General features: G+C 51.3%; 3 protein-coding genes across 4 annotated transcripts; 1 reads left to right on the top strand and 2 right to left on the bottom strand.

The window, feature by feature from the left end:
• Nucleotides 1-1,131: 1,131 nt before the first annotated feature.
• Nucleotides 1,132-4,710, bottom strand: POLR2F (RNA polymerase II, I and III subunit F). Its single transcript, XM_065742988.1, has 5 exons — nucleotides 4,631-4,710; nucleotides 4,441-4,510; nucleotides 4,230-4,360; nucleotides 2,585-2,656; nucleotides 1,132-1,321 (listed from the first exon to the last, which is right to left on the bottom strand). Exons 1-5 carry the CDS (start codon nucleotides 4,648-4,650, stop codon nucleotides 1,231-1,233), a joined length of 384 nt encoding a protein of 127 aa, XP_065599060.1. The 5' UTR covers nucleotides 4,651-4,710; the 3' UTR covers nucleotides 1,132-1,230.
• A 95-nt stretch (nucleotides 4,711-4,805) lies between these two features.
• Nucleotides 4,806-8,354, top strand: CUNH22orf23 (chromosome unknown C22orf23 homolog). Its single transcript, XM_065741294.1, has 6 exons — nucleotides 4,806-4,884; nucleotides 5,018-5,080; nucleotides 5,972-6,157; nucleotides 6,606-6,740; nucleotides 7,572-7,672; nucleotides 7,985-8,354. The coding sequence occupies exons 1-6, from the start codon at nucleotides 4,806-4,808 to the stop codon at nucleotides 8,087-8,089; spliced, it is 669 nt and encodes a 222-aa protein (XP_065597366.1). The 3' UTR covers nucleotides 8,090-8,354.
• A 1,643-nt stretch (nucleotides 8,355-9,997) lies between these two features.
• Nucleotides 9,998-26,935, bottom strand: MICALL1 (MICAL like 1). 2 transcript variants are annotated; one of them, XM_065742990.1, is made up of 16 exons: nucleotides 26,745-26,935; nucleotides 21,595-21,643; nucleotides 20,780-20,921; nucleotides 19,540-19,643; nucleotides 18,631-18,767; nucleotides 16,239-16,807; nucleotides 15,675-15,738; nucleotides 14,216-14,598; nucleotides 13,610-14,088; nucleotides 12,975-13,109; nucleotides 12,512-12,638; nucleotides 12,242-12,332; nucleotides 11,797-11,870; nucleotides 11,312-11,426; nucleotides 10,982-11,028; nucleotides 9,998-10,714 (listed from the first exon to the last, which is right to left on the bottom strand). In XM_065742990.1, exons 1-16 carry the CDS (start codon nucleotides 26,888-26,890, stop codon nucleotides 10,599-10,601), a joined length of 2,778 nt encoding a protein of 925 aa, XP_065599062.1. In that variant the 5' UTR covers nucleotides 26,891-26,935; the 3' UTR covers nucleotides 9,998-10,598. The 2 variants fall into 2 exon arrangements, with proteins under 2 accessions (XP_065599062.1, XP_065599061.1); XM_065742989.1 differs by having other exon boundaries at nucleotides 19,540-19,700.
• Between the last annotated feature and the right edge of the window lie 572 nt (nucleotides 26,936-27,507).

Below are 27,507 nucleotides of genomic sequence, written 5' to 3' on the forward strand. Positions count from 1 at the left end.
ACATATGCAGCTGGTTATATGAGCTGAGTTCCCAGGCAGGTGTATATAAACTCCCATTGGGATATTGGTGCTTGTCTGAAAGCACTGATCACATATACAGCACAAAGAACACACGCTTCAAACATGAGCATAAACTAGGTGGAAAAATCCTTCCTGTGGCTCTGTAAAAACAATGTAAAGCAGAAACAACAGGTGCACTTTTTAATAAGATCACCTGCTACAGGGAGAGCACGTTCTGCCCCAGAGCTCAGAGTGAGAACCTGGGAGCAGAGATGATTAAGACGTGAAAATCAAGCAGTATCTGGCTGAAAGCCCTCCCAGATTTTAATGCATCCACCTAACCTTTTTATTTCAGCAAGGGGCTGCATTTTTTTCTTCTTGCACATCAGAAGCGAGAATGCAGGTACCTTAATGGGACAAATCACCCATCTGTCATCACACTACAGATTACAGAAGGGGACTCTAGAGTTTAACTGTTCCTGTGCCACTGTAAGAGCTGCTGGTGTTCATACAAGTCGAGAGGACTCACGCAGCAAGGACCATCAGCTCCACTGCATGTGAGGGAAAAGCACTTTGAGTGAAAAGAGAGGATCAATTTAACCTCCAACTGTGGAGCTAGCGGGACTGTGACTGGCGACTGTGCTTCCGGCTGGGGCAGTGCCACTGAAAGGGGATCCCCAGCACTGATAAGCAGCAGGAGCAGGGGAACAATAGGTGATTTGATGAGAGCTGCTCTACGATACTCCTGAGAAGACCCACAGTCAGCTCTGGCCAGAGAGGAAATTGGGGGTTTCCACAGCAACCTGCTGAGGGCACAAAGGCCCAACTGTGTAGGGAGAAGCAATGGAGGTGTCTCAGCACTCCTGTTTTAAGAAGGGCTGGAGTCTTTCTGAAGCCAATGTACCTGCAAGATCACTTCTGTACAACAGCCTTTTAATTGGCTGTTGGTTCTATAAACAGGGAGGAGCTGTAGTGCAGGCAGCTACCACACTCTTTACCCTAGATAAAACATAACTGGAACATCTCAGTTGGAAAAAAAGTGCTCACAAGCATGGCACTTGACTCCCTAATATTAATAAACAGCGCCTGTGCAGACTGACACAGAATGAAACAGCAACAACCAAGGTGGTGTAGGGAAGAAAGAAGTTATAATTTATTTATACAAATATAAACAAAAATAGAAACATCTGCTGGAGAAGGAAAGAGTCAAAAGCAAGAGCCAGAGGCTGATCAGTCTGTGATAATTAGCTCATCCACACCCCAGTCCTCGTAGCTCCCATCAGGCAGGTAACGACGGATGATGATGGGAATCTTGCGTGCTCTGGAGGGAGGAGAGAGAGAAATGCCAGAGCCTTTGCTATGCCATTTCAACAGGCAATAGCATGGCTGACTTCAGTAAGCTCATGAGAGAACTCTGCAGTACGGATGATTTGGAAATCCCCAACAACATTCTCCCTCATAGGTGCAAAGCACTGAGCAGCCTAAGTCTCAAAGCAATCAAAGACCTACAGGAACACAGCATCTCCTAACAGCACTTCCAATCAGAAAGCAAGGAAGCACTGAACACAATTTGACTTAATGGAAGCAGATTTAAGTGCAAAATGTAATTAGATGGTCTAGAGTCTAACCCAGGCATTGAGTTTACAACTATATCAGAGATGAAAAGTAATACATCACCTGTAACGATCACATCCAGGGCTGCTGTTTTTCCACAAGCAAATTCCTCGTGCCAAGAACTACAATTTAATTTTGGCACAGCAGAGGATGCCATTATAATTTGTGTTTCACCCTGACTGCTTTCTAGAGCACACGCTCAGATGACCTGAATCAACTCAGGCTGAATTTGGAGATCTCACAGAAGCACAGCCGTGGAGGTTTTGGCAGTGATAAAGGAGCTGTAATAAATATAAAATCTGCAAGAGCAACTGCAATGCACTGAGCAGAGGGACAAATCAATTCAAGAACAGGGACTTAAGCGAAGGAATCCAGTTACTCTGCTTGAAGGATACCTGCCTATGACAGTAATCTGCTGACCATGCTGGCAAACTGTGAGCCACCACAGCTCTCTGCTGTGGGCCTCTAACAAGTGATCCTGAAACCACCACAAAGGATCCAAATGAATTTCTCTGTAAGCAGGAAATGTGCCTCCTGCTAGCATCATAAGCCAAGCATCAAAGGGTGCAGTGAAACAACGCTCTTACCAGAGTCTCCATGTCACTACTCTGCACCTAATTTTATTTTTTTAAGCCAGCAACTCATTTGAACACAAGTCTGCTCAGAAGGCTGTTTCAAACTGATTCTTTTCAGGGAATTAAACTGATTCCTTACGGGGACCTTGGGTTCTCATCACAGAAATAATTCATATATAAAAGAGGTCACAGCACTGCTCATTACTGTTTGCAAGAACTCCTAGGATGGGAGTGAGTGGCTGTGGAAAAGGTCCAAGGTAGAAAAGTGGTTGTTGATGAAAAAGAAGCTTGTCTTGGAATATACTGCGTGGAATACGTTGCTAAGTGCTGAGATAAACACAGGACTGCTTGCTTTATGGAAAGCAATACAAACACTGCCAAAAGCTGGGACTTACTTGAGTTCTTTCATGGCAATCAGCAAGGGGTCTGTCTCTCCTTCCAACTCCACCATCACAGGGGCACACATCCTGGGACAAACATCAACAGCCACTTGAGAGAACACAGAGAAATGCGCAGAAAGAAGGGACAGCAAAGCACAAGACCGCATATTGCACTCTTATCCATTCTGGGAAGAAGGTTTTCCCCAAGCAGCTACAGATTGAGTTTTCACTTGAATGCTCTTAACAATCCCTCTACTAGTCAGCTGGGTCTTGAGTGCTGGTCAGATCCACACCTGTCTAGTCTCACTGTGCTGTACTTAAACATGAAGAATGAGAGTAGATCTAAAATTAAAAACAATAAGGAGTTGAAATGCTATAAAATGGGCATCCTTTGTGTTCTGACTTGCTTGCGTCTTCAAGGCTTCCTTCAGAGGAAAACAAAGGGCTGGATTTATGATGGATTATGATTTTACTCTAGAGGAAAAAAAAAGTATTTTGGTGAGGGCTGTAACAGTAGAGCAGGCACAGCTGACAACCATCTGTCTCAGGTGGCAGCAGAAACAAGAGAAGTTCACACTATGTGTGGGTAAGGCCACTGGGGGACTGCTGCTGGCCTAGAGTCAGCACCAAAAGCAGAATATGGAGGTGAAACAGAACCACCAGGCATAATGTTTTGGATTAAAGGCCTGGCACTGGCCCATCCCATCCCTCCCATTGTTCTAGCCTGCCACCAGTTGAAAGACCACACACAGAATTCCTTCCTGAAGTGATAAGTGGGCAAACAACAGTTAAGCAAAGATCATTTAGGACCTCACAGGTGATAATCAGATCAGCATAATCTTAAAGATGGATGGAGCTAAGATGGAACTCAGAAAATTCCTTTCAGATCAATTTTAACACAGCCTAAAAATGTCACTTACAAAGCAATTTTTCAAAAACCACAAAACTTTTTGGCATGTATTATTAAAACAGATCTGGACAGGTAAGAGGAAAAATTTGAGAGGAGCTAGCCTCAACAGTACTTAAAATGGGATTTAAATGTTATTACCTATTGGAAGTGATGCTCCACTATTCCAGATACTTAGCAAATGTAGTTTGCCACAATATAACTGTGTGCTTAAGATTTCAGGACAGCTATGCCATTCCTAAAGTTACTACAGCCTTGTGATAACAACTAATGATGTAACAGTACCCTTTCCTCAAAGTGTAACTTTGTAAAAGTAGTTCTGAGCTTCCCAGCTTGTGCTGGCTGCCTTAAGAAAAGCAGAAACCAGAACCAGAATGCCACATTCCCCACCTCTTTTTCCTGTGACCTCAGAGGCTCATTAGTAGCTTAGTGGGTAGGGATGGTGGTAGAAGGATGGTTGGACTAGATGATCTTGTAGATCCTTTCCAACCTAATGTATCTATGAATCTGGTGTGTCTGAGCATCTCCCTTTCTAGGCACAAAACCCGTAAAGTCAGCTAGGGTGAAATTCAGAATTCACGTGTCTGATGGCTCACAGCACTGCTTTTCAGTGTTGGCAGAGATGGTGATTCCCAACCTCAACTGTCAGGCAAAAGATCACATGAGGTTTTAGGGAGAAAGGAAACAACTTGAACAGGGTGAGACGTCAGAAGAACACAGTCCTGCTGTAGGGATACAGGTAAGGATACTCACGCTATTTGGAGCGCACGCGTGCCCAGAACTCTGGCCCGCTCGTACTTGGTCATGTAGGGGGTGGTGATGCGCTTCTGGTTCGCTGCCTGGCGCTCTCCGGAGGGGAGGATCTCCACGTTCTCTTGTCCCTCCTGGGAAAAGCACAGCACCATTACAGTTCGCCCGCAATCCCAGCAGCGGGCCAGCCGGCCGAGCCTTGCACAGCACGCACCTCCTCCACGTTCTCCAGGTCATCCAGCCCCTCGTCCTCCTCCACATCATCGAAGTCATCCCCATCAAAGCTGCGGGAGAGAGACAAGCGCACGGCGCGCTGGGGGACAGGGCCTGGAGCCGTTCTCAGAGCTGATCCAGGCTCAGACCCCGACCCCGAACCGATCCACCGCCCCCAGCCCCGCTCTCACTTGTCCTCGTTGTCCGACATCTTGCTCCCCCTCTCTCCGGCGGAAGTACGACCTACTTCCGGTCTCCCGCCGTGCCGTTTTCCGGAAGTGACCCGGCGGCGCCGTTGCCACGGAGACGGGACGCCGCTCTGCCGCCGCCCTCTCCTATCTTCCTCCTCCACGGTCGCCACCGGCCATGGCCTCGTCTGTGGGAAGGAGGCCAGCGGGAAGAGGCAGAGCCCGGTACAGCCTCGAGACCCGGGAGGTGCTGAGAGGTAACGGGTTTTGCCAGAGGGAAGGCCCCGGGGATGCGGCGAGTGCTGCCGTGGGCGCTGCGGAGCAGTCGGATAACTACACTTCCCCCCAGCTTGCCCCGTCGTGTGGTGACACGTAGCTGCTGTTTTTCAGCCCTGATGGAAGAGTCGAAGCTGACGAACTTCCAGAGGCGATGCCTGATGGACTGCTTGAGGCGTGAGTGGTGCTTACATCGCTCTCCTCCCCTTCTACTGCTCGCACTGAGGGATGGCACTCTCCTTCTGTCTGACTGGGGACACATGTTCTGTTCTCTCTGCGTTTTGCGTGGGTGCTCACTGAGATGTCCCTAGGGATCTGCCCAAGGGACATGGTGAGATGGTGTGAGGCTTCGGTGGAACCAGGATCTACAGCCTGGAAGGTCACCTGCATCCTGGGCTGCATCAAGAGAAAGGTGGCAGCAGGGTGAAGGGAGGTGGCTGTCACCTTCCACTCTGCCCTTATGAAGTCCCATCTGGAGTACCATGTCCAGGCCTGGGGCCCCTGACACAAGAAGGATGCAGAGCAGTTGGAATGGGTCCAGAGAAGGGCCACAGGGATGATCAGAGGGCTGGAGCACCTCTGCTGGGAAGGCAAGCTTGGGGAACTGAGCTTGTTTAGCATGCAGAAGAGAAGGTTTTGGGGAGACCTCACTGTGGACTTCCTGTACTTGAGAGAAACTTCCAAGCAGGACGGAGACAGACTTTTTACACTGTCAAATGGTGATAGGACAAGGGGGAGTGGCTTTAAACTAAAAGAAGGGAAATTTAGGTTAGATATTGGGAAGGAATTCTTCATTCAGCAGGCGGTGAAGCACTGGCACAGACTGCCCAGAGAAGCTGAGGTGCCCCATCCTTGGAGGCGCTCAAGGCCAGGTTGGATGGGGCCCTGGGCAGCTGAGCTGGTGGGTGGCAGCCCTACTAATGACAGGGGGCTGGAACTGCGTGGGCTTTGAGGCTCCTTCCAAGTTAAGCCATTCTTTGATTTTATGATCTTCTGCCAGTGGTAGGTTGCGGCCACCTGCCCGGACTTTTCTGTGTCTGACATCAGCGTGTTGGGTTTGTTCTCCAGGGGGAGATCCTCTGCCCCTCCAGTGCCACCCCACCTCCAGCCAAGAACCAGTGCCCAGGCCGCCTGCTTCCTCCCCTCCATGTTGTCAGCCAAGCAAGCTGTCAGCTAAACCTCACCTTCGGCCTGCTGAGGTCTGCCGGGCAGGAGATGCCTATACCCGAGAGAAATTCAGGCCACAGGCAAGGAGTAAGTCAGCAAACATCACAGATAAATGAATTGTGCTGCTCAGTCCCTCTTTTTCCCTTATGTCTAGCTCCTCAGCACCCTTAGGGGGTATTCTTAATTATTCTTCTCTTCACACCTTCTGTCTTCAAAGATACTTAAATAGAGATCTCTGAGGGAGTGCCTGCTGCAAATGCTCACAGTTCTTCCTGCTGACTATGGGGACAATAGGTGACAAGAACTCACACAATCCTGCGTAGGAAGAGAGCGCTATGTAATTTCCTAGCTTGTAAACATGGGTGAAACCTTTGAGGTCAGGTTGGTTTGCCCTTCACCACGTGTAGCACAGTTCAGTCTGGGGATGCACTGACATGATGCTTCCTCTGCCATCACTAGCAGCAAAGCAGAGCAGGCAGCTCCTTGCTGAGAAGACATGCTGCTAACAATTCACTTTTATCCACGGCATTCACAGGAGATTTGGAAAGGGAAAAGGAGAGGCTCCAAAATATCTTAGCAACTGGGAAAGATGTGGTGCAGCACCGAGTGAAACAGATGCTGGTTCGGACAAAGGAAGAGGAGACGCCTGAGCTTGACCGCTTTGAAGAACGTATGTCTTTGTGTGATCTAGAGCAAGGCACAGGGGTGGCCTGGGCAGCTGCTCCCTCCAAGGGTTGGGGTGACAGGCTGTGCAGCCACAGATCTGAAGCCCCTGGTGAAAAGCTACAGATGCCAGGCTCCAGGAGGAAGGCCAGAGCGCTGTGCTGCTGTGATCTGCACTTCCTTGCAGAAGTTGTACTGCAGCAGTTTGCTGGCAGACACAAGCTGTGTAGATTGCCCACACAAGACAAAGTGCTGGCGGAGGAACACCTAGTGATTTGCAAGGGTAGCCTGGGCAGAAAGCCCACGTACTGTGGATCCTTTCTCCAGCCAGCATAACTCAGTGGAACCACTCTGACTGTGGTTTAGCCTGTATTTACTTTGACTCCAAGCAGAATTTTAGCAGCGGTATACTTTGGCTTGCACAGGGATGGCACAACATTGCCCTATACCTACTTCTCTGTATTTAAATCTTCTGTGTATACGAGCACTTCAGCCAGCCCTTCCTTAACCAGGGCAGCACAGACTGACAGCTGGCAAATAATAAAAAATTCCTGTACAAAGAGTGAACTGTCCGGTACAAAGAAAAGCAGAAAGTTGCCATTCCTGCTGGATGCAGAAAGGAGCTGTGCAGGGGACAGTGGCTTCCCACTAAGTGTCCCTTAGGACTGCCAAAGTGTTTTGGTGGCGTGGACAAGATGTGTGAGTGTTAGAGTGGATACCATTCCTCCCTTGTGGAGCCACTGTCACAGCAGAACTGGGGCTTGAGGGCTCACAGCCAGATGGAAATGCGTTTTCTTGCCTGGATCCTGTTTCCACAGTGTTTTCTTTTGTCTGTCAGTGGTGAACGAAGTTCAGGAGAGGAGGGAGTTCCTGGCAGAGATGGAAGCCCTAGGACAGGGCAAGAAGTATCAGAGAATTATCTTCTCTGAAATCTCACAGGTACGTACGATTCTTGGCATCACTGGTGCCACACAGTGCCTTGAGGGCATCACCCATGTCAGAATCTTTAAAACAGTCTCCTTCTGACAGCCGACCAGGAAAGAGGAGGGGAGGGTTTGCTTGTGCAGCAAAAGAAGGGCATGAATTTGAGGAACTGGATCATGTCATTTTCAGCCTTTCTTTTCACATCTGCATGCAACTTAATCAGGGAAGGAGAACCTTTGTTCTTGGAGTTGACAAAAGAAAAAAGGAGGGGAAAACAAAACCTCCTGGCATTCTCCTCATTCAGCCCTTCCCCTTTGTGCTTTGCAGAAAATGCGGGAGATGGAAATCATTGACAAGAAGAGAAGTGAGGAAGTGAAACAGATCATGACAAAAGACTTTCCTAGTGGGAACAAATCTGGTCTTCTCAACTAGGTCAAGGGAAAAACACAAGTGCAGTTTGTTCCCAACCATTCTCCCAAGTCCTGGGTATTGGTGTCTCAAGGGCTGGCCTGTGCCTTGCCCATTTCCCAGTGGTCCCCTGAAGAAGGGGCAGTACGACCTGTTGTCTAAAGCCAAAAGGCAGGAACAGTTTATGCACAGCTGCTAACAAGCAAGCTGTTGTAAAATCCTCCCCATGCACTGGATCCCTTCACGCTCTACAGCATTAAATAGATGAAAACACAGCAACAGCTAGGTAACCATGACAAAGAAGAGCCTCCTGACTCTGCAGTGCCTCAGAGTATAGCACACAGTGCAGCTGAAAACATCACTCCTACTCCTCCATCTACCCAGAGGAGGAGGTTTCCAGTGGCAGTACACATCACTACCCACATCTACAACCCACTCCAGTCCAAGTGAGCCTGGGAATGGTTTTGTTGGCACACGTGAGGATGAAGCTGCCTGGCCTTGTTCAAACACAAGCCTCCAACATTATTGCAGGTCAGTGTGACTGCAAGCATCAGCAGACTTCTCAATAGCAGCTAAACTGGGCAGGCGCTCAGGAACACAGCTGCAGTGTGGGGGGTGGGGGAGAGGGGATTTCATCCCAGAGCATGCTGATCTTTGCAGCAGGCTTGCTGTGGTTTTTTGGTTCCTGAAAGCATGCTATGCTGAGCAGCCATCAGCTTCCCACAGCGCCTGGAAATGACTGCTGACTCACCAGGCTGAAGCATGATGCCCCTCTATTCCCACATAAAACCCAGCAAAATGAGATGTAGAAATGGAGATCCCATCATCTGCTTCTTAGCAATACTCGTCAGGCACTCCATAAGCAGGCAGCACGTCCTGTCCCCAAGAACAAGAAACCTAAGCTGGGATTGTTTTTCAAATCCAGTATTTATTTCTGATCAGATGAATGGAAGTCATAGAGTTAGTACAGCATAATTTCCAAATCAAGGTTCTGACCAGGCACGGGGTCAAGGGGTGCTGCAATCCCGATGGCCTTTGGCAACAGTGACACAACAGCAGGCTCTAGAACAGATTTGTTTCTCCTTGGAGAAGAGCTGTGCTTTAGGATCTCCCCTCCCCAACCGCTGCTCCTGGTCAGCCTGCTGGGGTATTATGGCAAGTGGCACGGCGTGCTGCCCCCCACCCACGGTCGCTCAGGGTTTGGGAAGCAGATCTCTTTCCAGAATGCTACACCAGCCATGTTGCAAGGCACTGCTCTACAAGTGTTTCGGCTAAAGCCTGCTGTATTTTTGGAAGGGAGGACAGCAGTTTGTTCGGGGCTGGCATGACTAATTTGCTAGTGGGAAGGCATGACAAACAGCTGACCAACCAAACACCCATGAAAGTCAATGTCTAATTCAGACTGACAAAACAACTCAATAAATAGCTCCTCAGCTTGGAGGAGAAGGCAGGAAACAAAAATGGAAGGAAGAAGGAAAAGTTGAAGGAATATCATCCTCCCCATTCCTTCCTCCAACATACACACACACACACACAACAAATAAAATAAGGGTTTTAAAAGTTTTAGGGCAAGTCTGAATTCATGTAGGAAAGGAGGCATAAAAAATAACCAGCCAAACCCTCTTCACACACTTTTAAAGTACATACAGCTGGGGGAAGGTCAGTTGTGACCATGCCTCTCCCCCCAGCCACTCAAGGGTGGCACTGGTGAGCAGGGGCACAGGCACTAGTCAGTCTTGTGCTTCTCTGCCCTTGCCTGGAAAAGGAATGTTCCTCCTTTCCCCTGAAGGCAGCAGGCAGTGGTGCTTAGCAGCAGTGGGGGTAAGGTATCCTGAGTAGGGCACACGGGCTACATCTGAGCAGATGTACATTGCCCCCTTGGGTCCTCTCAGAGCTGTAATGCTCAAGGGGGAAAGCCTTCAAGTGGGATGGGACAGCTCAAAATAGGGCACCAGTTACTGTTTTGGCTATGGCTTTAGAGCTTTGTGATGCTAGACTGTATTTATTTTTAAACCTAAAGAATCCTGATTCTAATACCAAACTTTTCTCCTGAAGTTAAAAATGGGACAGGAAGGGGTCAAGAGCAGGCAGGCAGGGAGGGATAGCCAGGCCCAAGAGGTTGGAGGCACATGGAGCTATCACAGTAAGAGTGAGAGAAGGGGTGGGGGGGACAGTTAGTGCAAGTATTTCCACGAACACCAAACTCCTCAGCTTGCTTCTCAGTCAGTAACAAGGACACAAGACAGGGTAACACTTCTGAAAAGCGAACCCATTTTCTCCCTGCCTTGTTAGTGAGGCTTTAGAGGGGAAACTCAGCCGCCTCTGCAGCCTCGGGAAGGGATCACTGTGGTCAGACTTGCCACTGCAGGCAGAGAAGGCCAGTGCCTTCCCAGGGCTGCCATGCCGGTGCCTGGCATGAGTGAAGGGGAAAGGCAAAGGGAACGGAGGGAGCCAGGCCCCTCCTGGCAGGCAGCTGGCTGTGGGAGGCCAGGGCGGTCAGGCAGCACATCCCTCCCATTGCTGGCATTCTGCTCTAGCTTTTCTCCTTGGGCGACTTGCTCTTGGAGTCATGCTTAAGCAGCTTAAGCACCTTCATGGGCTTGAATTTGCCTTTCTTCTTGCTTTCAGTCTCAGCCTCCTTGTGGAATTCTGGAGTTGCAAAGGAAGGTTGTTACTGTATGATGCTTTGTACACAGATGTATCAATGTATCAAGGCCCTCCACATGCACACTTCCTTCTGTGATAACGGGCACACAGCACAGCCGTACCCCAAACTTTAATGCTCCTACAGCAAAGGCTCCAGAGCATACACAGAATAACATCACTCTCCCCTTCTGCACACAGCTTCACAATGGCATATGCTGCCCCTTGCAGAGGTCAACAGCGAAACTAAAGCTTCAAAATTCTGTTTCTTACCTTTCCTTTTAATCATGGCTTCCAACATTTTATCTTCCTCCTCTTCCCTAAAAGAAACAGAGGGAAGCAGGTCAACAATCCAGCTCTGAAAACAGCTGCCATATTGTTTAAGGCTAGAGAACCTCCTGCTTATAAGCCATGGAAGTGTAGATCCATCTCTAGAGCATTACTGCCCTGTCATTCCCACGCAAGCCATTCAAGGAGACAAGAAAGAGGAAGCCTGGCAACAACTTCAGAAACAGGGAAACCTTGGGACGCTCCCATGAGCCATCCATGTGGCACCGAGTCAGGCAGACCCCACTCCTCACCCCCACACACCTCACTCCTCACCTCTGCCGGTCCTCATCCAAGCAGTTCACGATGGCATTCCTCTGCTCAATGATGGTCACCAGCTCCTGCATCAGCACCTTCTCTCTCACTCGGTCCTCCTCAGTCCAGTCCTTCTCTACTCAACCAAATTCCAAAGAAGAACAGGCAATTAAATGGCTGAAGGAGCTCTGAAATTCAGAGCTTGGGGTAGAGATCTCCTGCCACGACCTCCTTCTACCCCAGCTTGCTGTAGAGCAGGCTGGAGCAGTGGTGCTGTAGAGGAAGAGCTCAGTACGTGGCACCTTGGGCTCCTCCGTGGGGATAAGAGGAGCATATATCTGCACAAGGGTAAGGCAAGTGATGAAACAGGTCAACAGTTTCAGAGCGAGTGGAATGTGCACTTATCTCCTAAGATCTGCCTCTCTTCTTCTGAGACCCACTGAGAAAGAAGGGAGGTGAAGCTCAAGGGAAAAACATACATAGCTATAGCTGGAGTGATGCTTTACCTGGCTTGTTGAGGAGGCAACGCAACTCATATTCCACATCTGACTGCCGCTGCTCCAGATTCTGCTGTTTGAAGCTGCAATGGAAGGAGGCACTGCTGGGAACCATGGTGAGGCTCCAGAGAGGCAAAAATCATCCCAAGATACAGGGTGACCTGGGAAAGACCTGGCCAAAATGCTAGCCTTGCATTGTAGAGCCAAAAGGGCATGGGGCCACCATCTGGGACAAACCCTGGCTGCTTGATAACTTTTTGGAGAAGATGCTCTGTTGACTTGAAGCGGGTCAATACTAACATATTTGGACATGTTTGTCTGCTTGCCCCCTTTCCTTCACTTCTCCAGGCAAGGAGGCCATGTCAGGCCTTCCACTGGAAGCACAGTTTTAGTAGCACTGAGACAAGGTTCCCCAGAGCAGCATCAGTGCTCCCTGCCACACACACACACTTACATGTAGATGAGCTCTGACTCGTGGCGCACCAGCATGTGCTTCTCATGGATGAGTTTGAACCAGTCCACCAGCAGGCCGTCCTCAGGGCTGTCTGCCAAGCAAAAGGACAATTCAGAGCCGTCCCCAGCCCTGCAGAAAGCTGTCACCACTCAGCCAGAGCCAGCCTGCCCCTCGTGCTCTTCCATCTCCAACATCAGCAGGGGCATAGAGCCCCTAGGACCCCCTAGGGTCCATGCTGCCCCACACCCACAGACAGCACAGCCCACACACCATTCTCAGAGCTGCGAAGCTTCTCCTCCAAGATCACCCCACGGTGTTCTAGCTGGTCCAGTTGGTGCTCTATGGCGTCCATCTCTCCATAGATGTCTTCCTCGGGGATGTACTGATCTGTCTGCACCTGCCAATCCACACAGCAGAGACTTCCATTACCATCAACCTTCAGTTTCCAATGGTAACCCTAAGGTTGGTCTTCATTAATGGATGTGAGGGAACAAGAGGACGCTCCACCTAACAGAGGATCTGAAATCTCCACCCCATCTTGGAAACAAAGGGAGACTGGGGTGCTATCAACAGTGGGATCTGGCCTAGACATCATCCTCCCTAGCCACACACAGATCAGCATGATGACTGCACACTGAGAGGAGAAGACAGGGCTTAGCAAACACACATACAGTCCCGGGGGCACAATACAGAGCTGGCTTTTGCCCCTCTTTGCTTCCAAGGGCTCTTTTACCTTGCGCTTGATCAGCGGGAAGCCGTGCCCTGGCGCAGGAGGACGCACTGGTTTGGAACCTTTGGGAGGTTTCTTTGCGGAGGGAGAGGCAACAGGTGATGGCTTTCTGTTGAAGGGGTTCTCTTTGCAGGAGGACTGGAGCAGGAAGAGAAAGCAAGATACAGATGAGGAGCCAGGAAAGGGTAATGATCCCAACAGCTGAGACCAAGAGGACAGGCAGCCCTAGAGTCTGTCCTACACCACACCTTCCCAGAGGAGGAACACGGCACTGATCTCCACTTGCACTCTAGCCAAGGGTTGATAAATGGCTGTCCTGACATTTGGCATCAGGTCCCCAGTTTCCCAGTAACAAGCATTACTCACTAAAAAGCTAGTTAGTAAGATATTAACCAGTATCTACTTTGACTATTCCCTTCCCATCTGCTCTGACCACATGACATCCTGCCTCCTCTCTAGCAGGCAGGGCAGGCAGAGTATGAGCACAACCACTTAACATGTGCACGAGCTTTGCTTTCAGGAGGCCGCATACCAAACCTGTGTAAGGGGAAAGCCTGGATTAAACCCCCATTCTGACTGAATGACAGATAGGAAAGAAAAGGCCCCCAATCTTGATGAGAAAAAGATCATCACCTCACCTTCAGCTGTGGCTTGGGTGAGGAGCAGGGCTTAGGGCCCCCAGTACCCCCTTCTGAAGCCAAGAGAATGGGTGTAGGGCTAGCCCCAGCAGGAGGCTTGGGGGGCAGCCGGCTGGGGCTGGTCTTTAAGCTTCCAGTAGAGACACTCCTGCTGGCATGTGGGGTGCTGTTCTGCACCTCCCCACTGAAGCTGGCCAATTCGCTGGAGGAGGAGGAGGAGGAGTTGGTGGAGAGGCTGGCTGGGGCAGCAGGGCTTTCGCTGGAAGAGACGCTGGTGAGCGGAGTGTCAGTGTGAGAGGTCTTGGTGGCTGTCGGCGTGTGGACGGTGGGCTCAGAGGAGCTTTTGGGCACAGAGGCCTCGTCGGTGTCACCCAGCACCTTGGCCGAACTCTCAGAGTTGATGCTCTCAAGGCTGAGAGCTGGAGATGGGGTGGAAGATGATGGCTCGGAGTGCGACAGCCTGGAGACTGGGTGGTGGGCTGCAAAGCAAAGAGAGAGCTCAGGGAAAGAGGGGCAACCAGAAGAGAATGGGTCCATATACTAGCAGCAGGGTGTATGCAAAGGGAACCAGTGAGAAAGAAGAATAAAGGGTAGGGGGGAGCTCACCTAGTGGGGAAGCATTGGGGGCTCGTGGAGCTGGCCGCTTCTTCACCTTGGGACTACTAGTGGGAGTGATGCCATACCAGGGGTGCAGAGGCTTGGCAGCACTCTCACTCTGCTCCTGCTCAGGTGTGCTCTTCTGGGCAGCAGTGCTCTCCTTTTCCTCATCATCCTCCTCTTCAAAGGGATTGTATGATTTGGGCTCTGTAGCATCAGACCTGCTTTCCTCATTCCCGGGTTTCCCCACCTCCTCCCCATCCTCCTCCCCTGAAGTCCTGCTTGGGGTCTCATGGCCACTCCCTGGGGGAGGAGGAGCAGGCTTCTTCTTGGGCTCTGCTTGCACTAAGGCCATCCACGGTGGGTCCTTGGCTCTTGAAGCAGCTCCAGCACTGGAAGAACAGATAAAAAGATAGCAAGAGGGGGCAGGGAGGTGAGATAGACAAGGAGGGTGAGGCACACCAGAGGGACACAGCCACAGGGGAACAGACAGGGGGAGCAGATGTCTCCCATACTAAAGCAGCTTTCTCATCTGGAGCAGCTCTAGTCACAAAGTGGCTCCTTTTCTGCAGTGAGCTGAGGGCAAAACCTAAGGTCCTGAGGGACACAGCCTGCTTGACTCATCCACGGGGTGGAGCACCTCGGTTTCTGAGTATCACATTCTCCATCTGCTAAGCAGCAGTAAGATAAAGGCTAAGTTTACGCAGTAAGGCAACACAGTTCCTTCACCCAACTCCTCTCTCCGTACTGTGGAGGAAGCAGGAGCTGAGATCAGACATCTGCCTTCTGCAGGTCAATTTTCCATGCTTCAGAACGCCCCTGGTCACCTTGTAGCCCATGTGTCCAAGGGACAGACCCCTCTCTGCCAACCGCTGCAGCTGGAAGCGTTGCTGCTCCTTTGGGTGCCATATCCCACAGCTCAGCAAATCACTGCTCACTGGGAAAGTGACCATCATTTGCCACACACAGCTGCTCTTTAGTCACTGTGAATGCAGCACACTTGTGAAATCTTTGTCCAGAGTTATGCAGACACGAATGAACGAACATCAGTACCTGCAGGCTCCTGGATAAGAGCACCGTAGGTGCAAAAGCTACTAAAGGCAGCTAAGCATCCTCAGTGTCCTTGCATTGGATCTTTTCCTGGACAAACCCTTCAGGAGGCAGACAAGTGTCCCCTTCTCAATATGCACAAGCAGGCCCAGTGCAGAAGGAAGCACAGAAATACCCTTCTGCCTTCCTGAAGCCCCCATGCTCTTTACAAACTCTAAAGGACAGGGACCTTGGAGATAAGAGCACTGTCAGCCTGACTGAGCTGGGCTGGCAGCAGCCAGGGAGGAGATCTGAGCATAATCTACACTCTCCCATGAGCAGATGGTGATGGAAGTGGGAGAGGAGACCACAGCTGAGCCCCCCCACAGCCCCACCTTGCTATGGGCTTTCCAGGTGATCTGTGAACAGAAGGACGTACCGATCAGAGGAGCAGGGTCTCCCTCGGGGTTTTGGGACAGGGGGACTGGGTTCAGGTACCCTACCTAGAAAGACACAGGGTCAGACTGTCACAACACCAAAAGGAGATATAGAAAGAGGTTAAATCAATACAAAGCACCTCTTATCTGTGGGAGAATGTGTGTTCCCACTCTCTGAAAACCCCGTGGCCTTTCTCCCATAGTCATTGCCACCAGCCTCTCCCAATTACCACCCTTGCCTTTTTCTTCCCACCCCATCCTCGAGCTGCAGCTGGAGAACTCATGAGTCCCTCTGTCTCCAATCCTGCACACTGCCCCAACACTGCCACCTTCACTCCAAGTTGACCGTGCCCTCTGGAAAGCTTCAGAGAACTACAATAGGGCAGGGTGGCATGAATCTTAGTGCTGCTCTCTCTGCTATGGAGACAGAGCCAGATGAAGGCTTGGTGTCTGAGCCCAAGATTTAATTGGAGTAGAAGGGCATCAGGCTGCAGAGAAGGAACAAAACTCATCCAACCTGCTGCTGACTGCTGTGGACGTGGACAGTAACCAGCAAGTTCTCTCACCGTTCACCATACCAGGCCCACCATCACTGGCCTCGCCCTGGATGGTCGACCTGGGTCGGGGCACGGGGTGTGAGGCTGGAGGGGAGAGGGTATCCGTGGACCTCCTTGGGGCTGGGGTGGGCCGAGTGTGTCTGTGCTGTCCATCCAGTGAGCTGGCTTTGTCCTGGCTGGGCACTGAGGGTTTGCTGGGAAGAGGAGGCCTGGCGGGAATTTGGGAGATAGGTGCTCCGCTTCCCACGTGGGGTATGGCTGTCTCTGCTCTACTTGGTGTGCTGTCCTTCTCCTCTGGGCTGGTTGGCACCTCTGCAGGCATCTGGGCCTCTGCCATGTTCTCCACAATGCTGCTGTTGTCCTTCCCCACCTCTGCTCCTGCGGGGAGTGCTTCGTCACTGACACTACTGGCCCCACCGTCAGTTCTTAGCTCTGGTGACTGTCGGTCCAGGCTGGGCCTCCTGTCCATCTTTCCACTCATAGAAAATTTACCACGATGCTGCGTGCAGACAAAAGTCCCTGCCTCAGAGCCAGGTTTGTACGACCCTGGGAGCAGGGTGCTGGAGCACTCCTTGCACCTGCCAACAAGAAGAAAGAGCCCTGTGAGATAAGGGACGTCATTCTGACCTCCAGGAAGAAAATGGGGCCAAGAAGAAAGGCTGGACTGGCACTTAAGAGATCCTTGCAGGGCTGTGAGGTTAGTTTCCGTCTCTGTATAATCTTGAGGAAGCCAGGCAGGAAAGGAGAGGAACAGAAAAAATCGTCAGTGTATGAACCCACATTGAGCTCACAGTTCAAATACTGCACACATTTGGGTTCCTCCTTCAGCACAGAGAGCTGCCAACTGTTTGTGAGGAAAAACAATATCAGAAAACAAATGAGTACTAAATAAAATTGTATCATTTTTGACTCAGGAAATTTCTTAGCTGGAGGCTAGAAGAGTAGTGAGGAGAAGCAACAAACATCCCAAAAACAGTCTGATGCTCACCCTTGTAAGGGTGAAGGTATTTGGCTGAAGGACCAGGGAATGATGCAGAGCGGCTGTTCTTACACTCACTCTGCCTTGCCTGTTGAAACTGGGCTAACAGCTTCCCCATCCTTCGCTGCCTGCCACATCTTGGATCACCCACTCTTCCCCCACTGAGCCTTTGAATCCTCCCTAATGAAGCCCTACAGGTGCAGTCATAATACATGGCACTGGCAAACAGCTCAGCTCTTTCCCACCTGGGAAGGAAGGAGGATCACATACACATAAAAAGAGCCAAAGGCAAGGGGCTGATCAAGCACTTCCACGAAAACCAAGCCTGTTTCTTCTTGTCTGAATGCTAGGCACTCACAGCACCTGCCTGCCCTACACTGCAATCATAATTTGGGTGAGGAATTCTGCTCTGGGTGACCACTTGAATGCTACTTCCTTTGAAGAAACACAAGGACATGGGAGCAGGGAGAAGGGGTATGATGAAGTGAAGAGGTAACAAGTTCAGACAAGGGGAGAAAGGGGTTTGTTTTGATTTTATCTCTGTCCACCCACAGAATGTGTTGCCACAGAAAATTCCTGAGTAAACAGTGCCCATAAATCAGCTGAGAAAGACAAAAAAGGCAAGGAAAGTACAGGGAGAAAAAGTGCATAGGGTAAAATTTCAAGGACCTCACTGTTCGAACTGAAGGGCCATGAGCTGCACCAAGACAGACACTGAACCTTTCAAGTGTCTCAGCTTTTCTGTCCTCAGATGCAAGCCCACTTACAGGCTCTTGTCCTGGGGCCCACAGGAGATAGCTCCATCCAAGATCCCCTCCACCAACAGAGCAGGGAAAGCGAAGTGAAATGACTTCACAGGTGCTGCAGGTAAGGACCTGCACCCAGGGAGTAACCACAGAGCTGCTGACGTCTGATCCATCATTTGGCAACAGTCTGCAGCTATCCACACGCTCCCTTGAGAGCTCAGCACCACCCCAAGCACTGGAGGAGCCTGTATATCCAGTTGAGGCTGTGGAGTGTAGGAGCAAGGAGATTTGCAGGGCTGATGTCCTGTCTTGGACCTCATTATCGTGGGGGTGTTACTCGGTAGGAAGGTAGTAAAGAGGCAGAACATCCTGATTTAGTGGGGTGGGAGAAGCACAAAGGGCCGGGATTTCCAGGACAGCCTAGATAGAAAGAGTGGGGGAGGCAGGGAGAAGGGGAGGCAGGGAGCACAAGTGTGTAAACAAGGGGTTAAACCAGAGATTTGGGAGGGCTGCCAGGCAAATGCACCCTCTTTAGCACTACTCTGGGTACCATCACTCAACAAGCCCTGCCTTGAGGCTCCCCATCGCCCAAGGACGCACGAAGATGGAGTCCAGTGTGCAAAAGACCTCCAGCTTGCCAAGGAGAGCCATCCCACCGAGATTGGCCTCCACGTACCTGAAGCACTGGCGGTGGTAGAGCCTGCCCTCGGCCAGGTAGCGCTGCACCAGGTGGACGTGCTGCTGGCAGGCTGCACAGGTACTGCTGAGCGTGGTGCGCTGAGATGGCTCCGACGCCTCCAAGGGGGCATTGTCCTGAGATGGGACACATGGAGAGCTCAACGTGGGGGCCATGAGCTGCTCTCCAGTCCATGACTCCTCCACAGCAGCTGCTGCCCCTGCAACGCCCACTGCTGGGCATGGCGTGGCCCAGAGCTGACTGCAGGGGCCAGCAATAGACACAACCCAAGTCCAGGTACAGGCAGGCTGCCTCTTCCCAGATTAGAAGGAAGCACCCCAATACTCTCCAAGACGTGCTTTGCCCCCATCTAGGGGAAGAGTTGAAGGGCAGTGCAAGGGACTTGTCTAAATCCCAGGCAGCAGAGACGTGCAAGGAGGATCACCTCATGCTTTGGTAAAACTACACCACTCCAAATACCTGCCAAACCATGAAATAAAGAGCCAAGAAAGCAGAAAACATATTTTCTGCTCACCTAATCCCACATTCTTGCTCCTTCCTCATCTACAGCTTTACCATTCCATAGGAAGGAAGGTGTCTGTGCACTAGGTGTTCAAACCCAGTTCCTCATTCCCCGCCAACCTCTTGCAGCCACAGACAAATTCCAGTCCACAGATCTCTAAAGAGAAAGCACTCCCTCAGCAGAGTCCCCCAAGGCGCCAAATCCCTAAACATCCCAAAACACACAGCTAACCTCTGCATGTATCCATCCCAAACATCCCTCCTACCCTAAAACACACAGCTAGACCCCCAATCCATCACACCATAATAGGCTCTCTCCCTTCTCCCCACTTGCTGTGCAGGGAGGACCACTGCCTCAGGCTAACTTTGAAGCAAGAAATCAGGTACCTGTGGTGCTGGGGAACTCTCAACCGCAGCCACAGGCTTCTTGTGGGCCAGCAGAGGTGGTGAGGCAGCAGCAGCTGGGCGCTTCATAGGCGGAGGGACTCGGGCTGGGGACAGAAGGCAAGGAGGATCAGGCACTGCTGAGGGTGGTGACTCATGCCACGGTCCGTGGGGGAAGGGAGGAAAAAAAAAATCAGCCTTGTGACACAGGACTTGCCACTCCTGTCACTTCAGTGCCTATTTCAAGGGATAGAGACAAACACAATCTAACAATGAGTCAGCCACAAAGCCTGTGAAAGATCCCTTGCCTGCCAGCGCTGGCACTTATAACAGTTCCTAAAGGCAGTCCCTGTCTGGGAGGCCAGCATCCCTTGAGAAGCGTTCACATCCATGCATGTGGAAGAGATCTATCTGATGCCGTGGCTGACAGCACTGTAGCTAGAGAGCAGAGAAGACCTGGTCTCCACCCTGGAAGGATGCCCTGAAAAAGCTGTCTCAGTGCAGCACTCAGCTGAGGTTGCAGTTGCAAAGACAGATGAGCTGATTTAAGACACCCCACCCTGGTTCCCCTCCCCCTGTGCTTCACTCCCTTTACGCTTACCAACGTGATTAAAAGCAGTTGTGATAGGCAGCTTGTCTGTCTCCCATTTTAGTGAGTTAAAGCAGATCGTGAAAGGGTCTGATGCCCTCCAGGAGCAACCCAGCCCAAGTGGCAGGAATGCAGCATGGAGGGAGAAGAAACGGCATTCCTTTTCCTGCAGCGTGAGCTGTTAAATCATTGCCTACCTCTTGTGAAACTTAGCCCTACCCCACTCCCTGAGCCAGGCTCTCCTCACCAGCGAGATCCAGAAGAGGCAGGTACTATCTGCCCCTCTCCCCTTCCCCACACAACACACACAATTCCTATTTCCCACAGGAAGGAGGGGACGCAGGTTCACTACCTCCACGCCCACAAGCCTTTAAACATCCTCCTCTCAATGTGGCTGCAAGATCCCACAAACGCTGAATTCCAAAACCCCGATGCAGGATTCCTTCCCAGGTTTCAGCCCTTCTTCCCATAAAAGCCAATTTACAGATGCACCCCATGAACAGGAAAGCAAGCTTAGGGATAAGAACAGGAAGATCTGACATATTTACTGAATGGAGGGATTGCATAAGGCTTTTGTCAGCACATGGTGCCTCTGGTTTTCCTCTAGCCGAGCAGGGTCAAACTGGAAGCTCGTGACAAGGGAAAGGTGCTCACCTTGGTTGGGGTTGTTGAAATGGTTGTAATACTGAGACACGTAAGTCATGATGCTGAGGCAATCTGGGACTTTCATGGAGACCATATCATTGGGATCCAGCAGAGCTGGAATGCCCAGCTCTCGCTCTGCCAATTCAAAGGCCTGCAGAAACAAGAGAAAGAGATGCTAAGGAGAGGAAAAAAAATACGCTCTCTGCTAAATAACCTATAAATCAAGTTCAGAGGGCCTTGGGCAAGATGCAGCAGAAAGCCATGGCATCCCAGACACAGGTCCCCAGGCATGCTGCTTGACTGGAAAGAAGGCACAAGAAGCAAAGAAACTGCTGCAGCTGCCCATTCCTTGAAGTCATTTAAGCTGCCTGTGCCCCTGCAGCTCCCACCCAAGTGGTCCTGTCATTCAGCTACTGCTCTGAGACAGGGAGGGGCACAAAGCTCTGGAAAGAAGTTGTTTTTCACCAGTGCCCTCAAGGAAGAGCCTGGTGCTGGCCAGTGCTGGGAAGGGCCAAGGGCAGTGACCCTGTGACAAGAAGCACATAACTTCTGCAATTACATACATGACCATTTGAAAGGAAGGAGCAAAGGAAGAAAAGAGTTGCATCATATTAATCTTCCCTTGCTATGTCATCTTGGTTACTACTGGGTAACCGTTTCACCTTCTCTTCTGTACAGGCTATATGCTGATGTTTCAGACATCTCCAAAGAAGCTCCTGCCTGTGGCTTTCAAATGCATTTTTCTCATCCTCTTACCACTGTCCCTTAGTTCTCCCATGGTACATGACCTCACATGGTACGTGTGTGGCGTAACAGGGACTTACCAAGCGGTTATTTTCGTAGACATTATCCTTGGAGAGAGAATCAAAGTCTCTGAAATGAGAAAGCACAAATAAGTGACAAGAGTCATCGAGGAATAGTGCCCCAACACCACTGCAGAAACATTCTTGGGACAGAAAACCTTTCTCAGGCATTAGAACAACTCAACACATAAGAGCCCAGAGAAACAAAGCCTCAGTAAAGAAGACTTTGGATTTCAGAGGGAAAAAGAAACCAAAGGGAAACTGCAATTAAAAAAAGAAAGCAAGTCCCAGATGGGTGGTGGCCAGGAAACTGAAACGCCGTTCCAACTCTCAGTACTGCCCTCATGGTTGCAGGCAGCAGAAATATCAGGGCACGGAGAGGAACCTGAACAGTTCCCATTGTGGCCCTTCACCTGTCCCCATGGATCCCATTCTGGACATCAAATCAGCCTGACCCCAGGGATAAAGCAGCTGCCCTTGCCAGAAGGGCCAGGCTGTATCAGAGGAGGGGGGAATAAAATGGTCTGCAGGCTTTCTGTAGAGGGGAAGAAATACAGGAAGGAGTTATTTATGCCTTCTGCACATTTGTGTGGGTATCGCGTGAAAAAAGCATCATGCTACACTGAATATAGCCCCTTCCTGTCACAGAGCTCAGCTTTGCTGCAAGAAAACCTTACGCAGCAATGCAGCATGAGATTCACATGGAGGAGACGGCCCAGAATGGATCAGGGTCACGTGAAACCAAGCCAAAGGCCCTAAGAAAGGTGCCAAAGCCTGAGACAGACATAGGAAGGCACAGTGCTTCTTGAGGGATTGTACAGCTCAGCTCAGAGGGGTGAGAGCTCCCATCCCACTGCCCAAAAAGAAACTGGGTGAGACAGTGAATCCTCAGCTGTGTGCCTGCTGAGAGCCACTCAAGAGCTCAGGCCTCCATCCCTGCTGGGATTTCACTGCCTTTTCCTCTGATGCCCAGTAGCCGGCCCCTTCTCAGAGCTGTGCTCTTCCCAGGGCTGCTGAGGAAGTCTCTGATGTGCTCAAAAAGATTTTCCCAGCTGCCTGCAACACCATAAAATTACACTTCCTCCGTTCAAAAGCAAGAGGCTGCTGGTACCACTTCCTCAGAGATACATGAAACTGCACCATGAGTGAGTGAGATATGAACACAAAGGTAGGCTGGATCTCCAGCTCTGTGTCAAGCACCAAAGCACTTTCCCGAAAGCACATGCAAATATAGTCACTCTATTCAAATCACCACAGCTTTCCCCTCTACATGCTAGTGAGGGAAGCTTTCAGCAGCAGTCCTCACTCTCATGTGAACAGTAGTGCCTTTTTTGTATTTATAGCCAGCTTCCATTGGGAGATGGTTTTTCCAAGTCTTTTCTGCCTAGAGAACTCCTTTAACCATGCTATATTTATTATTATTTTTTTTATAAACGAAAATACCAGCTTGGAAATGCAGGAGAAGTGACGACAGCAAAGTCATATATCAGTGGCCCTCAGAACATTACTGACCCTCGTGTCAAATGCTGCTGCTTTCAGGATATAGGAGTGGTACAGCTCAAAGGCTTCTTGGTGGCCTGGGCTGGGCTGGTGATTTTCACTGTCAGCCCAGCAAACCAAAGCCACTTTAGAAAACCAAATCCACCTGGGAACATGGATGGCAATGGAAAGGACATGAAGCTCCAGAGGCAATGGGGCAGGGGCTGAGCAGTGAGGGAATACAACGTGCTTTTCGCACTAATGCAGGAGTGAAGACTCTCAACTTTTACTGAATCCCCCAGTGGGAGGTCTTGGGGATCACAACTCACTCAGTTCCTCTCCACCACCTCTTCTAGCTCACGTTATTTCTTTGCCCTGATCAGAGCCCTACACCAGCTCCTCTCCCACCAAACCCAGTCTGAGGCACCAGATGGAAGAGCAGGAGGGACTCTGGCTACCCCAGCTGACAACCATCAGCAAACGTCACAGCATCTCCTGGAGGAATATTTCCATGCAAATAACATCCCGAGCTTTTACCTAATTAGATACACGCAGAGCCATTAAGCACACTGGGGTTTAGGGCAGCTGCCAGGCAGCACAGCAGACCCACAGAAGGGGGAAGGGTGCACCGCTCTGCTAAAACCAAAGCCAATTCCTGGATTCCTTAAAAACAAATCACAAGTTCTCAAATGGCCACACCACATAATGAGGCCTTCAGCTTTCCGGATCTTGTCAGGGAAAAGCAGGAGGTACACGGGAGGGAACAAATGGGATTTGTGATGCTGCCCATAACCAAACCCGCAGGCGCTGGGGTACACAGCCATGTTCTCAGCACATGGCTCTCCTATTTGCTCCAAGCCTCCATCTCTCCCTCAAGTACTCACAAGCTCTCTCGTTCGTCTGGCTTTCGTGAGCTCCAGGAAGGCTGCACAGCTCACGCTAAACGATGCTTTTTGCTTCACTCTGCCACAGCAAATGCCTTGCAAAGATTAATTTCATGCTTTAGATTTCTGGAGTGCTAAGTAAACAAACTCGCTAATCCCTGCAGTTCACTCTCAGGTTGGACTGGACACTTCCAGCTTAGCTGACAAGGGAAAAGAAGAGATTAAGTGTCTCGCCCCAAGACTGCGGTCAGCACAGACTGAACCTAGGTTTCCTGGGTCATGTCTAAGGGAGCAGGTTTGCCAAAGGAGTGCCTCTGCTGCTCCCATTTCACAGACAGGGAGAGAGAGGCAGTAGAATCAAGCCTCACTCATTTGTATCACCTCTCCTTTCTCTTCCTCACAGCATCGCTTCCAATGCTCAGAGATCCTCTGTCCATCAGGAGGCAACCAGAACAGACAGACAGGCACCAAAAGCAAGCCCTAAGGGACCTGCTGCCAGAGCAGCAGCATCACACAGGTACAGCAGAGGATGTGCTCATGCTTCCGATCTGGGGCTGAGTGGGAAGTCATCAGGAAAGGAGGGGACAGCTGAATGCTGACAGGCCTTAGCTTTGGGCTCACAGGAATAACGTGGTCTTGCAAGGGCCAGGAGAGCCCCCTCTCAAAGGAGAATTGTGCGAGGTCAGAAATGTGTTAGCAGGTCCCACTCAGTTGTCTGAAAGCACTTCAGAAGGAAAGGAGGGCTGTTAGGTCTACTCCACCATCAGGAGATTTTCTGACTCTGATCCCATCCTCCCACTTCCAAATCAGGGCAGGCTGAAGGAACTGGAATTGGATAAAATGATGCCGCCCATGACCACACTGAAAATCCTTCCACAACATGCCATGTCCTTGTAAGGCCCTGGGCTTTGCCTTTACAACATGGCTCGTGCAGAAGAACTGTGAAGTATTTAGTTAGGACATCTGCCAGGAGCCAATTTAAGCCCACTGACAAGAGCAGCGGCTGCTGCTTAATGGGATGGTAAATATGGTTAACAGGAAACAATCAGGTGGTTTTAGTGTCCTCCACTGCGAGTTTTTGCTGAGCCTCTGCTTTTCAGTTCTTAGCTGCTGTGCCACTCACTAAAAAATAAACACAGGAACCGTTGTCATCGTGGCCCTTAATTTGCCTCCTCCTCTATAGCAGCCAAGTCAGAGAGGGACACAGCTTCCTAAATACCCAGAATGATGCAAAACCACCGGACTGCTCGGCTCTTGGTGGTGCCCGAATACCACACTGAAATATTTGTGGTGGCCACCTGAAACACGTCAGATGGCAAGTCTAGTTTCTAGCCTACCTGGTGCAGCTTCTGCTTCAAAGAACATGGGCACTGCAGCTCCACAGGGGCATCACTGCCTGCTAGAGACTGACTTTGTCACTGTCATTGCTGTTGTGACAAAAACGTCTCCTCAGGACCAGCTCAGAACAAAGTATTTGGCCAATTCGGGCAGCCTCAAAGAGCCTAGGAGCAGAACGTGACCCGGGACGCAGCACCCAGGAAAGCTTTGCTGACAGGTGAGGTGTACGTGCACACATGCAAGACAGGGACATGGAAAGGTGGGGTGAAGCCAAACTGTGCTGCAAGGGTAACCAAGGATTTGAGGTGGATCCCCAGCAGTGCTGGGGCATGCAGGGCTACGGTGTGGCAGGTCAGGGCAGATTCCTTCCAGCAGCTCAGCCATTTCTCCAGCATGACACTGTGCCCTGGAGCAACCACCAAACTGCCTGGTTAAATTCCTGTTCCCTCTCCTCTCACAGCCACTCGGAAAAGGGAGGTGAATGGACAGAAGTAACCAAACTACAAGTTGTTTGCTGGGGGAGCCCAGCAGGGCTCCACAACCCTGCTTGCATTCACCACCTCCAGCTTTTATTGTGGCTCAGACAGAAAAGAGGCTGGAAGCAACCTCATGAAACTGCATGGCCAGGGACTCAGTGTGTTTCAGGCTAGCTGCCTTCGGCACAGAGAGAAGCAGGCTGGTCACTTGGATAGGGATGCCAATCTCATAGAATGGCTTAAGGCTGGAAGGGATCTTAAAGATTACCTAGCTTCAAATATCATGGCATAGGCAGAACTGCCAACTGCTAGATCAAGCACTAGATGAGGTTGTACAGGACCCCACGCTAACTGGCCTTGAGTGCCTCCAGGGATAGGGCAACCCACAGTTTCCCTGGTCAGCCTGTGCCAGCACCTCACCATCCTCAGTGAAAAACTTCTCCCTGATATGTCATCTGAATCTCTCCTGTAGTTTAAAACCATTTCTCCTCATCCTATCACTCTCTACCTGTGTAGAAAGTCGGTCTTCCTCCTGTTTCCATTCTCCCTTTAAACATCGGAAGGCCACAATCCAAGCTGAACAAGCCCAGCTCCCCCAGCCTGCCTTCACGGAAGAGGAGCTCCAGCCCTCTAAGCATCCTCGTGGCCTCCTCTTGACCCGCCTCAACACCTCCCTATCCTTCCTGCACCGGAGGGCTCAGGACTGGGCACAACACTCCAGGTGGGGCAGAGCAGAGCCGGACAACCCTGCTGGTCACCGCTATGCTGATGCAGCCCAGCACACAGCCGGCCCGCCGGGCTACAGAGCCTCCACGACAGCTGTCACCGGCTGAGCAACCCCACGGAGAGGGGACCGCCCTGCAGGGTCAGCTCGGAGCGGACCGAGGGGGCCACAAAGGGCCCGACCGCCCCTCGCCCTCCAGCCCCGCCGCCTCCCGGCTCCGGCTTCCACGCGAGGCCGGTGCTTCGCGGCCTGCCCCGCCGCCGTACTCACAGCAGGTCGGGCCGGTGCCGGTGGAGGATGGCGCAGAAGGCCAGGCCGTCGCGGAAGGAGGAGCTGAGGTCGCGGATCTCCACGCCGCGATAGCCCTCGCACTGCTGCCGGCACCAGGCTTGCAGGGCGCCCCGCGGGCCCGACATGGGGGCGGCCGCTCCGCCTGCCGCCCGGCTGCCCTGCCGCTGCGGGCCCACGGCGGGGCGGCAGCGGAGGGAGGGAGGGAGGGAAAGAGGCGGCACGGCCCCGCCTGCGACGTGGGGGGAGCCGGGCCTGAGAGCGAGCGGGCCTCGCCGCGGAGGAGACGTGGGACATAGGTGTCCCAGGGGTAGGCACGGGGCCAGAGGAGAGCTTTGAAGACAAGGGTTTTGGATACTTCGCAGGAAGCGCTGGAAGGAGGGGAGGAAGAGTGCGATATGATCTCAGGAACCCTTGACAGGGAGATGGATTGTCAGAGGATCTCACAAAGAGCGTGCTTTCTTCCCCCTTATTTGTTTTGCTGAAGGTTTTTTCATTTCCACTTAGGCCAAGGAAGCCTTTAGCTGCCTCTGAGCAAGCCTGATCCATCTCACATGTGCTCACATATTGAGCTTATTGCTCAGGAGTCCCTTCCTTTGCACATTTTTAAATGGGCATAATATTCCAACTGGAGTACTGCATCCAGGCCTGGGACCCCAGCACAGGAAAGATGGTGAGCTGGTGGAGCGAGTCCAGAGGAGGGCTACGAAGATCAGAGGGCTGGGCTCTCCTATGCAAACAGGCT

Source organism: Cyrtonyx montezumae, unplaced genomic scaffold (genome assembly GCF_038088225.1).
Source record: "Cyrtonyx montezumae isolate F1298 unplaced genomic scaffold, pur_monq_1.0 scaffold_3, whole genome shotgun sequence".
Taxonomy (NCBI): domain Eukaryota; kingdom Metazoa; phylum Chordata; class Aves; order Galliformes; family Odontophoridae; genus Cyrtonyx; species Cyrtonyx montezumae.